Source organism: Cervus canadensis, chromosome 1 (assembly GCF_019320065.1).
Source record: "Cervus canadensis isolate Bull #8, Minnesota chromosome 1, ASM1932006v1, whole genome shotgun sequence".
In the NCBI taxonomy this organism is placed as follows: Eukaryota; Metazoa; Chordata; class Mammalia; order Artiodactyla; family Cervidae; genus Cervus; species Cervus canadensis.
This window is the reverse complement of record NC_057386.1, coordinates 107,109,764-107,122,564: the sequence shown is the minus strand read 5'-3', so window position 1 is coordinate 107,122,564 and position 12,801 is coordinate 107,109,764. Positions and strand designations below refer to the sequence as shown.

The 12,801-nt window shown below is 42.6% G+C and overlaps 1 protein-coding gene across 6 annotated transcripts in view; it reads right to left on the bottom strand.

Moving 5' to 3' along the window:
* Positions 1–10,751: 10,751 nt before the first annotated feature.
* LOC122454507 (syntaxin-binding protein 4-like) overlaps positions 10,752–12,801 on the bottom strand; it is a 93,331-nt gene continuing 91,281 nt past the window's right edge. For 4 of the 6 annotated variants that reach the window (XM_043489058.1, XM_043489087.1, XM_043489073.1 and 1 more), the window contains one exon: positions 11,212–11,265. In XM_043489058.1, the coding sequence (XP_043344993.1) occupies positions 11,227–11,265 (39 nt within the window). In that variant the 3' untranslated portion in view covers positions 11,212–11,226. Of the gene's footprint in view, positions 10,773–11,211; positions 11,266–11,655; positions 11,698–12,801 lie in introns of those variants that run through there. The other 2 variants (XM_043489080.1, XM_043489065.1) reach the window with 2 other exon arrangements.

The following is a 12,801-nucleotide window of genomic DNA, read 5'->3' as shown; positions in this document are numbered from 1 at the left end:
CCCAGCCTCATCTTGTGGACGAGGGGTTTCCTCTGTTGCGGCCTAACTGGGATTTTGAGCGAGTGGAAGGTAGGGAGTGTCTCCGAGTGTACCGCCAGACTCTAATGGCTGGCCTGCGGGCCGCAGCTAGGAAGCCGACAAATTTGGCGAAGGTAAATTTAGTAAGGCAAGAGCCCACTGAGAGCCCGTCAGCCTTCCAAGAGAGGCTAATGAAAGCCTTTAGGCAATATACACCTATGGACCCCCAGGCTGAGGAATCACGCGCTGCAGTTCTGCTAGCATTTGTGAATCAGGCAGACCCGGATATTAGGAGGAAATTACAAAAGATAGAGGGGTTAGGAGAACAGACAATACAAGACTTACTGAAAGCAGCTGAAAAGGTATTTAATAATAGAGAGACCCCAGAAGAAAGAGAGGAACCACTTCGTCGAGAGAAAAGAGAACTAGCTGAAAAGATCAAGAAAAAAGATAGGGAACATAAGGCGAAGGAAAACTGGAAGAACCAGAGAGAGCTAGCCAAGATTCTTTTTGCGGGGATGAAGGCTGGAACAGAATTGAGAGAGCCTCGAGGCCCCCAGATGGGAGAAACAGAGAGACCAAAAAGGCAGGCCCTAAAAAAAGATCAGTGCGCTTACTGCAAAGAACGGGGGCACTAGAAAAATGAGTGCCCTAAGAGAGACCCAAAGAAAAGAACAACCCAGAGAGAAAATTTCCCCTGGAACTCGAATTCTATATGTGGGGGAAGACAGTGACTAGAGGAGTCAAGACTCGACACCCCTCCCCGAGTCCTGGGTAACCATACATGTGGAGGGGAAACCCGTTGGCTTCATGGTGGACACTGGCGCCCAACACTCTGTTTTAAATAAAAAACTGGGACCAATGTCTAAGAAAACCAGCTTGGTGCAGGGAGCCACGGGGACAAAAAAAAAAAAATATTGTTAGACCACAGAACAGAAAGTAAATCTGGGGACCCATCAGGTGTCCCATTCGTTTTTGGTGATACCAGAATGCCCAGCCCCTCTACTTGGATGGGACTTGTTGACTAAAGTTAATGCTCAGATCCATTTTGACCCTGGGGGAATGTCAGTCACGGATGGACTTGGACAGCCGATACATGTCTTGCCTCTAGCTTTAAGAGATGAATACAGACTTTTTGTGCCTAAGCCCTCAGAGGTTATAGCACCAGATATACAACCGTGGGTCCACAAATACCCGTTGGCATGGGCAGAAACAGCAGGAATGGGACTGGCTAAACAGAGACAACCGGTCGTCATCAAACTAAAAGCCGAGGCAACTCCTGTGAGGGTGAAGCAATATCCTATGAGCCAGGAGGCTCGGCGGGAGATCACTCCCCACATTCGATGGCTCATGGATGCCAGAATTCTCAAGCGGTGCCCATCCCCTTGGAACACCCCCTTACTACCGGTAAAGAAGCCAGGGAGTACGGATTACAGACCTGTCCAGGACCTACGAGAAGTCAACAAGCGGGTGAGTGACATACACCCTACTGTCCCCAACCCGTATACCCTCCTGAGCAGTCTGCTGCCTGAGTACACTTGGTACACTGTGTTGGACTTAAAAGATGCTTTTTCAGCCTACCCCTGGCGGCCCAGAGCCAGGAAATATTTGCCTTTGAGTGGACTAAAGGGAAAGGCCAACCGGTAGTACAACTAACTTGGACCCGCCTCCCACAAGGGTTCAAAAACTCCCCTACCTTGTTTAATGAGGCTTTGAGTGAGGACCTCTATAAATATCGGACTCACCACCCAGAGGTCATCCTGCTGCAATATGTGGATGACCTTATGTTGGCTGGAACCACAGAGGAGGCATGCAGCCATGCCACCGGTGACCTCTTACAGACTCTAGGCACCTTGGGATATCGTGCTAGCGCAAAGAAGGTGCAAATATCCCGGCAAGAGGTCACCTATTTGGGGTATAAGATCAGACAGGGGCAAAGGTGGCTAACTCAGGCCATGAAAAAAACAATATTGCAGATAACAGAGCCCAAGACCCCCGCCAGGTGAGAGAGCTTTTGGGGACTGTTAGATATTGTAGACTGTGGATCATGGGGTTTGCTGAGAAGGCCCAGCCCTTATATGAGGGAAGTAAAGAGACCCCAAACTGGACTTAGACTGAGCCAATGAAACAGGCTTTCCAGACACTCAGACGGGCCCTACTAGAAGCGGCCAGCAGGGACTACGCCGCCCCCATATTAGCCGTGGGACTTCCACCTCCTGGTATGGGGACTCTGCTGCCAGTCCCCGACTATTCCCTCCCTGACCTCGTTTGGATCAACGAGGATACCACCCTCCAGAAAGATGACAAAGATAGATGGTACCGAGATCAAAACAACAACCTGATATTGCCTGCCATCCTGGGTCATCACCTATGTGAACACCTGCACACAACTACACACTTGGGAGAGAAAAAGACCTTGACTCTTCTCCAGACGGCCTGCCTGAGGTTCCCTTGACAAAATGCAACTGTACGAGAGATAATCCAGGCTTGCAAAGCGTGCCAGCTGATGAGGACAGGGAAAAGGCAGCACACTGGAACGAGGTACCGAGGAGAAGAGCCAGGGCAACACTGGGAGATAGATTTCACTGAGGTAAGACCAGGCAAGTACGGGTATCGCTATCTGTTGGTTCTGATAGATATCTTCTCGGGGTGGGTAGAAGCCTTCCCCACTAAGGGAGAGACAGCAACAGTGGTTGCTAAAAAGATCTTAGAGGAGATGATGCCTAGGTATGGGCTGCCAGTGACTATGGGCTCTGATAACGGACCTGCCTTTGTGAGCCAGATTGTACAAGGGCTGGCCCAAGCTCTGGGGACAAAATGAAAGTTACATTGTAAATATAATCCCCAAAGCTCAGGACAGGTTGAGAGAATAAATCGGACCCTAAAAGAAACTCTAACAAAGTTGACAATGGAGACTGGCGGGGACTGGGTGACCCTCCTTCCCTTGGCGCTCTTTCGAGTGCATAACACCCCTTATAAGCTGAATCTTACCCCTTTTGAGATTCTGTATGAAAGACCCCCTCCTGTGTGTCCTAAAATGCCTACCACCCCCTACCTTGGGACAATTCCAACAAACACTGATGGCATTAAGTAACAAGCAAGGGGACCATCCCCTCACATAATATTGGCCCGGGTAATTGGGTTTGGGTAAAACGACACCAATCTAAAGCATTAGAACCTAGATAAAAAGGCCCTTATGTTGTTCTCCTTACCACTCCTACTGCTGTTAAGGTCGACGGGATCGGGCCCTAGGTTCACTGCAATCACTTGTGGCAAGCCACCCCGGAAGAACAGGAGAAGGCACAAGCAGAATGGGAGGCAAGACCTCACCCGTCAAATCCTTTGAAACTGAAACTCGTACGACGGGAGCCCTCTTAACTCTCCTGCTGATAACAGTTTTCATCGGCCCAGAAGCAACCAGCCACAACCCCCATCAGCCAGCTAACCTGACTTGAGTGATCTACAATCCTAAGACTAGAAAAGTGCTTAATTCGAGCTCCAACGTGGCCCCCAAACAGACATGGTGGCCAGTACTGACCTTTAATTTGTGCGTGCTGGTGGCTGACAGTAGTGGGTTTGGTCCCCACCAACTGACCAAGTTCTTTGCCCACGGCTCTTTCGGTCTGTTCACCTGTAACTGTGAGCGAAAAGGCCCACAGTACTACAAACAGGTGCCTGTTTATGTCTGCCTGGGGGGAAAAAGAGATTGAAACCAAATTGAAAAATGTGGGGGAATTGACTCTTTTTATTGCGCTGCTTGGGGTTGCGAAACCACGGGAACAGTCTATTTCGCACCTCCAAGAATCCTTGAGCTCCTTGGCTGAAGTAGTGTTACAGAATAAGAGAGGTTTAGATTTGTTGTTTCTGCAACAAAGAGGATTATGTGCAACACTGAGAGAAAAATGCTGTTTCTATATCGGCTATTCAGGGACGGTACAAAAATCTCTCCAAAAAGTAAGAGAGAGACTAGCCCAGCGAAGGAAAAAACAAAAAGCCCAACAAGGCTGGCTTAAATCTTGGTTTCAGCGCTCCCTCTGGTTGACCACTTTGATTTCCACCCTCCTGGGTCCACTTATAATTTTAATATTGTTACTGACCTTTGGTCCATGCATTTTAAACCGTCTGGTCTCATTTATTAAAGAGCGCCTAAATACCATCCAAATTATGGTATTGAGACAACAATATCAGTCAATTTCAAAGGGTAAAGAGGAAGATTCCTCTACTTGAACAACAGACAGGGGGGAAATGTGAGGCTATCACGGCTAATGCCATGGCAGGCAGCCTGGATTAGGAGTAGGCCTGGTTTCCCAGGGTAACATAATAATCAGGCCTCCTGGGGCCAGCCAATCAACATATGCCTAGCCAGAGAAAAGGGAACCTATCAGGGGAAAGCTGAAAGCCCCACGTTGGGCCAACAAAAATTACCTTGCAAATGTGTAGCCAATCAGCTTGTGCCAACTACCCACTGTGTAACCAATCGATTGCGCCAACTACCTGCTGCTTATTTTGACCTAATAAATACCCGAGAGAACTGGGGCTTGGGGCCTTTCATCCTCACACACCTGATGAGGGCGGGAGGCCCTGGCTGGAGTCAGTAATAAATTCCCCTATTGCGAGTTGCATTGTTTCGAAGAGTCTTCTTTCCCGACCGGGGACTCAGACTACGGGCAGAACAGAGCTATGTGTTTCTGTATTAGGCTAAAGATAGTTTATAATTGTGACTCCAACCTGATCTGTTTTGACACAGGTATTGTAGCCTTCTCCCTTTGTCTGCCTGTAACTTCCCACTCCAGCAGTAAGAAATCTGGCTTCCATTACTTGTCATTTATCAAATTCAGTGCTTCTTCCATTCGATGACTGATATAGTAGTTTCAGTCCTCTTAGCTACAACCTCCCATAGGAAAGAACGTACAGAGTCCATTGTTTCTGCATGGTATATTTTGCCTTTGGCCTGCAGATTCCATTCATTTCCACAGTGAACTTAGGTCAGCTCATTTTGTCCTGCCACTAAGAGTGGGTTTTTTTCTTTCTTTTCTTTTAAAACAAAATCTCTTGGCTGTGCTATATGGTATGTGGGATTTTAGGTCCCTGACCAGGAATTGAACCCACCTTTCCTGCATTGGCAACATGGAGTCTTAACCATTGGACCACCAGGGAAGTCCTGAAGTTTTTCATAGATTTCTCAGTCAGTTAGATTCTTTGTTAAATTCTGCATTCCAGTCTTTGACTGGGATAAATAAATAAATGTGAATAGGTAATAATTTACTTGTTGGGTTCTAAAAACAAAAATCTATGTGCTTAGACAAATGCACAGTGGCAGGTATTCATCACTACAATACCATGTGAAATATTTCAGCCACATATTCCATAAACTGTTTATCATGTCTGTTTTGCCTTTTCTAGAATGTCTTATAAGTTTGTACAGTGTGTAGCACTTGAGGCTGGATTCCTTCACTTAGTAATATAAGTGTTAGATTCATGCTTTTTTTTAATAAATGGGTTGGTGGTTCATTCGTTTGTATCTCTGAATACTATTGTGTTGTCTTATATGAGAGGAAAGATAGTTTTCCCTCTACCCTTTGATGTTCTTTATTGAGATCCTCATAATGAAAGGGAGATGAACTGGAGAAAAACAATCAGAGATTTAATATATGCCATGCATTCGTGTATACTTAAAAGATACCTGGGAAAACTGAGTCACTTCCTGAAATGGTGCAAGTTCAGTTCAGTTCAATCACTCAGTTGAGACCAACTGTTTACAACCCCATGGACTGCAGCACACAGCCTTCCCTGTCCATCACCAACTCCCAGAGCTGGCTCAAACCAATGTCCATTGAGACAGTGATGCCATCCAACCATCTTATCCTCTGTCATCCCCTTCTCCTGCCGTCAATCTTTCCCAGCATCAGGGTTTTTTCAAATGAGTCAGTTCTTCGTATCAGGTGGCCAATGTGTTGGAGTTTCAGCTTTAGCATTTGTCCTTCCAATGAATACTCAGGACTGATTTCCTTTAAGATGGACTGGTTGGATCTCCTTGCAGTCCAAGGGACTCTCAAGAGTCTTCTCCCAACACCACAGTTCAAAAGAATCAATTCTTCAGCAGTCAGCTTTCTTTATAGTTCAACTCTCACATCCATACATGACTACTGGAAAAACCATAGCCTTGACTGGATGGACCTTTGTTGGCAAAGTAATGTCTCTGCTTTTTAATATGCTGTCTAATTTGGTCATAGCTTTTCTTCCAAGGGGCAAGCATCTTTGAATTTCATGACTGCAGTCACCATGTGCAGTGATTTTGGGCCCACCCCCCAAAATAAAGTCTCTCACTGTTTCCATTGTTTCCCCATCTATTTGCCATGAAGAGATGGGACCAGATGACATAATCCTAGTTTTTTGAATGTTGAGTTTTAAGCCTACTTTTTCACTCTCCTCTTTCACTTTCATCAAGAGGCTCTTCAGTTCCTCTTCACTTTCTGCCATAGGGGTTGTGTCATCTGTGTATCTGAGGTTATTGATATTTCTCCCAGCAATCTTGATTCCAGCTTGTCTTTCATCCAGCCCAGTATTTCACATGATGTATTCTGCAGTTAAATTAAATAAACAGGGCAGCAATATACAGTCTTGATGTACTCCTTTCCCAATTTGGAACCAGTCCCTTGCTCCTTGTCTGATTCTAACTGTTGCTTCTTGACCTCCATACAGATTTCTCAGGAGGCAGGTCAGGTGGTCTGGTATTCCCATCTCTTTAAGAATTTCCCACAGTTTGTTGTGATCTACACAGTCAAAGGCTTTGGCATAATCAATAAAGCAGAAGTAGATGTTTTTCTGGAATTCTGTTATTTTTTCTATGATCCAGCAGATGTTGGCAATTAGATCTCTGGTTTCTCTTCCTTTTCTAAATCCAGCTTGAACATCTGGACATTCATGGTTCACGTACTGTGTAAGCCTGGCTTAGAGAATTTTGAGCATTACTTTGCTAGTGTGTGAGATGAGTGCAGTTGTGTGGTAGTTTGAACATTCTTTGGCATTGCCCTTCTTTGGGATTGGAATGAAAACTGACCTTTTCTAGTCCCGTGGCCACTGCTGAGTTTTCCAAATTTGCTGGCATATAGAGTGCAGCACTTTCACAGCATCATCTTTTAGGATTTGAAAAAGCTCAATTGGAATTGCATCACCTCCAGTAGGTTTGTTTGTAGTTATGCTTCCTAAGGCCCCCCTTGACTTTGCAATTCAGGATGTCTGGTTCTAGGTGAGTGATCACACTATCATGGTTATCTAGGTCATGAAGATCTTTTTTGTATCTTATTCATTCGTCTGCTGATGGGCATCTAGGTTGCTTCCATGTCCTGGCTATTATAAACAGGGCTGCGATGAACATTGGGGTACATGTATCTCTTTCAGTTCTGGTTTCCTCAGTGTGTATGCCCAGGAGTCAATGTATGGCAAAAACCACTACAATATTGTAAAGTAATTAGCTTCCAACTAATAAAAATAAATGAAAAAAAAATGCTATATTCACCTTCAGTGAATCACTAACTATGGCTGATGTCTGCAAACAGTAATGCCAACTGGGCTGTTTTTGTGTTCCTTTTCCAAGCAAGCTGTCTTTAACTTAGGCAGTTTCTTGGGGAAACTCTAACACTGGACACAGGTCATTTTTTGATTCTCATTAAGGGAATTAAAGTTGAAAAATAAATTCAAAGTTTATTTAATATGTTTTTCCACTCAGATTGCTATCATTGTCAGTTCAGTTGCCTCAGTTGTGTCTGACTCTTTGTGACCCCATGGACTGCAGCACACCCGGCTTCCCTGTCCATCACCAGCTCCTGGAGCTTGCTAAAACTCATGTCCATCAAGTCTCTGATGCCATCGAAGCATCTCATTCTCTGTCATCCCCTTCTCCTCCCGCCTTCAATCTTTCCCAGCATCAGAGTCTTTTCCAATCAGTCAGTTCTTCCCATCAGGTGGCCAAAGTATTGGAGCTTCAGCTTCAATATCAGTCCACCCAATGAATATTCAGGACTGATTTCCTTTAGGATTGACTGGCGGATCTCCTTGCAGTCCAAGGGACTCTCAAGAGTCTTCTCCAACACACAGTTTAAAAGCATCAATTTTTCAGTGCTCAGCTTTCTTGATAGTCCAACTCTCACATCCACACATGACTACTGGAAAAACCATAGCTTTGACAAGATGGACCTTTGTCGGCAAAGTAATGTCTCTGCTTTTTAATATGCTGTCTAGGTTTGACATAGCTTTTCTTCCAAGGAGCAAACATCTTTTAATTTCATGGTTGCAGTCACCATCTGCACTGATTTTGGGGCCCAAGAAAAGAAAGTCTGTCACTGTTTCCATTGCTTCCCCATCTATTTGCCATGAAGTGATAGAACCGGATGCCATGATCTTAAGTTTTTTGAATGTTGAATTTTAAGCTAGCTTTTCTGTTCTCCTCTTTCACTTTCATCAAGAGGCTCTTTAGTTCCTCTTCACTTTCTGTCATTAGGGTGGTATCATCTGAATATGTGAGGTTATTGACATTTCTCCCAGCAATCTTGATTCCAGCTTGTGCTTCATCCAGCCTGGCATTTTGCATGATGTGCTCTGTTTGTAAGTTACATAAGCACGGTGACAGTATACAGCCTTGAAGTACTCCTTTTCCTATTTGGAACAGTCTGTTGTTACATGTCCAGTTCTAACTGTTGCTTACTGACCTGCATACAGGTTTCTCAGGAGGCAGGTCAGGTGGTCTGGTATTCCCATCTCTTTCAGAATTTTCCACCGTTTGCTGTGATCTACAGAGTCAAAGGTTTTAGCATAGCCAATAAAGCAGTAGATGTTTTCCTGGAACTCTCTTGCTTTTTCTATCATCCAACGGATGTTGGCAATTTGATCTCTGGTTCCTCTGCCTTTTCTAAATTCAGCTTGAACATCTGGAAGTTCACGGTTCCCGTACAGTTGAAGCCTGGCTCGGATAATTTTGAGCACTACTTTGCTAGTGCGTGTGTACTTTTGCTCTTATGGCAGAAAGTGAGGAGGAACTAAAAAGCCTCTTGATGAAAGTGAAAGCAGAGAGTGAAAAAGTTGGCTTAAAGCTTAACATTCAGAAAACTAAGATCATGGCATCTGGTCCCATCACTTCATGGGAAATAGATGGGCAAACAGTGGAAAAACAGTGTCAGACTTTATTTTTTGGGGCTCCAAAATCACTGCAGATGGTGACTGCAGCCATGAAATTAAAAGACACTTACTCCTTGGAAGGAAAGTTATGACCAACCTAGACAGCATATTAAAAAGCAGAGACATTACTTTGCCAACAAAGGTCTGTCTGGTCAAGGCTATGGTTTGTCCAGTGGTCATGTGTGGATGTGAGAGTTGGACTGTGAAGAAAGCTGAGCGCCGAAAAATTGATGCTTTTGAACTGTGGTGTTGGAAAAGACTCTTGAGAGTCCCTTGGACTGCAAGGAGATCCAACCAGTCCACCCTAAAGGAGATCAGTCCTGGGTGTTCATTGGAAGGACTAATGCTGAAGCTGAAACTCCAATACTTTGGCCACCTGATGCGAAGAGTTGACTCATTGGAAAAGACTCTGATGCTGGGAGGCACTGGCGGCAGGAGGAGAAGGGGACGACAGAGGATGAGATGGCTGGATGGCATCACCGACTCAATGGGCATGAGTCTGAGTAAACTCCAGGAGTTTGTGATGGACAGGGAGGCCTGGCATGCTGCGATTCATGGGGTCGCAAAGAGTTGGACACGACTGAGGGACTGAACTGAATTGAACTTGCTAGTGTGTGAGATGAGTGCAATTGTGTGGTAGTTTGAACATTCTTTTGCAGTGCCCTTCTTTGGAACTATAAAGAAAACTGACCTTTTATAGTCCCTGGCCACTGCTGAATTTTCCAAATTCGCTGGCATATTGAGTGCAACACTTTCATAGCATCATCTTCTAGGATTTGAAATAGCTCGGCTGGAATTCCATCACCTCCACTACCTTTGTTCGTAGTGATGCTTCCTAAGGCCCACTTGACTTCACATTCCAGATGTCTGGCTCTAGGTGAGTGATCTCATCATCATGCTTATCTGGGCTATCATTGTCAGAGATTTATAATTTCTTTTCTCAAAGAGGATGCTTTTTTGCTTGTTTTATTTGCTTATTAAAAATAATTTTAAGGTCACTGTAGATTACATATAGTTGTAAGAAATACAATAGAGAGGTTTCCTGTACTTTGAACTCAGTTGTGTCCAATGGTGATATCTTGCATTAAAATAGTAGAACATCAGAGTCAGGAAGTTTCATTGATACAATTCACCAACCTTAATCAGATTTCACCAGTTTTATATTCATTCAGGAATAAAAAGAAACAACTGATACAGAAAACAACCTATATGGGGCCCAGGGGAATTATGTTGAGTGAAAAAAGCCAATCCTCAACAGTTACATACTATATGATAACATTTATGTAACATGTTTGGAAAGACAAAGTTATAGAGAACTGATCAGTGGTTGCTAGGTGTTAAGAGATGGGGTGTGGACGGAGGTGGCTGAGACTATATAAGCAGGAGGGATCCTTGGTAGAAAATATAGGTTGACATTCTGAGGATACAAGTGACCATTTGAAATGGGAATACAGGAACATTTTATTACAGTTCCCTTTCAGAATAGAAAAAAAGTGACAAATATATCTAGTTTTCTTCTTTTTTCCCTCTAAAGATGAGATTGACATCTTGGAATATCTGTTAGTAAAAAGTTCAGATCACTAGAGAACAATAAAAAGGGTATAAGAACTCACATCAATTCTAAAAGTTAGAGGCTTTAATGTTACTTTAATAAATGTACAAAATTAACAAATCTCCCAAGTATGAAAATGTGAATATTCTTTAGTAATCACATATTGTTGTTCCTTGAAGAGATATATTTAATTGCTGCTTAACCCATAAACCAAGACAGCTCAGACACCAGCTGTTCCAACTGTATCTAAGGTCATGTGCAACTGCCCACAGAGAGTCCTGTGCAGACCTAACCTCAGGTTTCAGCCTCAGGACTTCACACCCTCCTCAGATGTTCCACCCAATCTTTGCACAGGTGAGGTCAACTACAACCGGGCTTATCTGAACTTGGAGAAGTTGCCAAATGAACAATTTCCTCTGTTTCTTTAGGGCAAGGGCTGGTTTAGACAAGCTAAATATTTTGGCTTTGGACTGTTCACCAATTCATTGCTGCCCCAGGTCATAACAGTACGCTGAAAGAAACTTTAAAAACAAGTTGTGTGAGACTAAGTTTTAGAAAGATCTTCATCAAAAGAAGTTGCTAGAAAAATGGCCCATGCCTGTTAAAAGTTGTTAGAACTTGAAGAAAAAATAACAAGCAGTACACATAATTTCATGGGAAATTGTGTTCATGATTTTAAACAGTAAGGTTGGATTATTCTGTAAGGCATGAAAACTCATAAAATATACTTCGATTTTGGAGAATACTATGAACAGTTCTTTACAAAACAGTATTCTGGTAGCCATCCCTGGTTGAAAAAAATACAAAGGTGCCTGATTCTTCCAGTGGAAAAGGATCCTTTCACAGCATGTTCTTTCATTCTTTTATTTCTTTCTTCCCTTGCTCTCCCTTTTCCCCATTCTAGCTGTCTTCCTGTGTTCAGTTCTTCAATGCTTTTTTCTTGGGCTATTACACTAAATAAAGGTAAATTAATTTCTATAATTTAAATAGCTATTGTAAATTAAAAAGGGGAGATTACTCCACTTTTAGAATCAGGTCTCACAATAATTCAAGCAAAAGTTTTAAGTAAGCAAAGGTTATCAAACGGTGTTTTCTTTCCCTTTGGAATTAACTGAAAACCAGAATTGTAAAATAAATAGAAAATCAATCTTCTGGTATTTTAACAATTAGGTTACTTATGTATTTAAAGGTTGTATATGGTGAAATTATTAGTACTGTACTGGTTTCACATTAAGATCTTCAAAAGGATACTTAAAAGACGGGAAGAAACTTTGCCAAATTTTATACAATTCAAATTTCTGGTTTTTAAAAGTTTTTAAGAAAAGAGTTAATAAAAATTACTTTCTATTTATAATTATTAAAGACATGCTCATTGTGAAAAAAGACATTAATCTTTAGAAAAGTGGAGTAGTATTTTTTAAAACACAGAAACTCTTTCATTAACAGTAAGTCAGAAATCCCCTTAAACAGAATAATAACATTTCACATACTTAAGAGAAGATGAATGGTATACAAGGTCAATTAAATAAAAAAATGGAAAGTTTTAGTGTTGATTTTGGGTCACATATTTTTATTGCAAGTGCATGTTTCTGAAATGAATAGTTCTCTCAGTATGAGAACATGTGTTTGTATACACAGACACACACATATATATGTTTTAAGTTATTTTTGCTAAAACTAGAGAATATGCATTAATCTATACTACAAATTAAAACATTTTAACTCTCAATCTCATTTCTCCTGTTTTGTAAATTGCATTATTACAGACTCTCAATCACCAAATTACAAAGCCTTGATTGCTTTTTCTGATTATTACTGCACATGCTATCCTTGTTAAGTCTGGATGACTTTACCCTCATGGTATCTCTCACACAGATGGCTCTGGTATACTTGGTATAACTCTATGCCCACTACCTGATTAAACCCTCCATTGCTTGTCATTTGGACATGCACTTCTCAAGTTTTAAGGTACATTACAGATCACCCGAGGACTTGTTAAATGCAGATTGTTTCAGTAGGTCTGGGGTAAGACTTGAGACCTTGGATTTCTAAGTTTC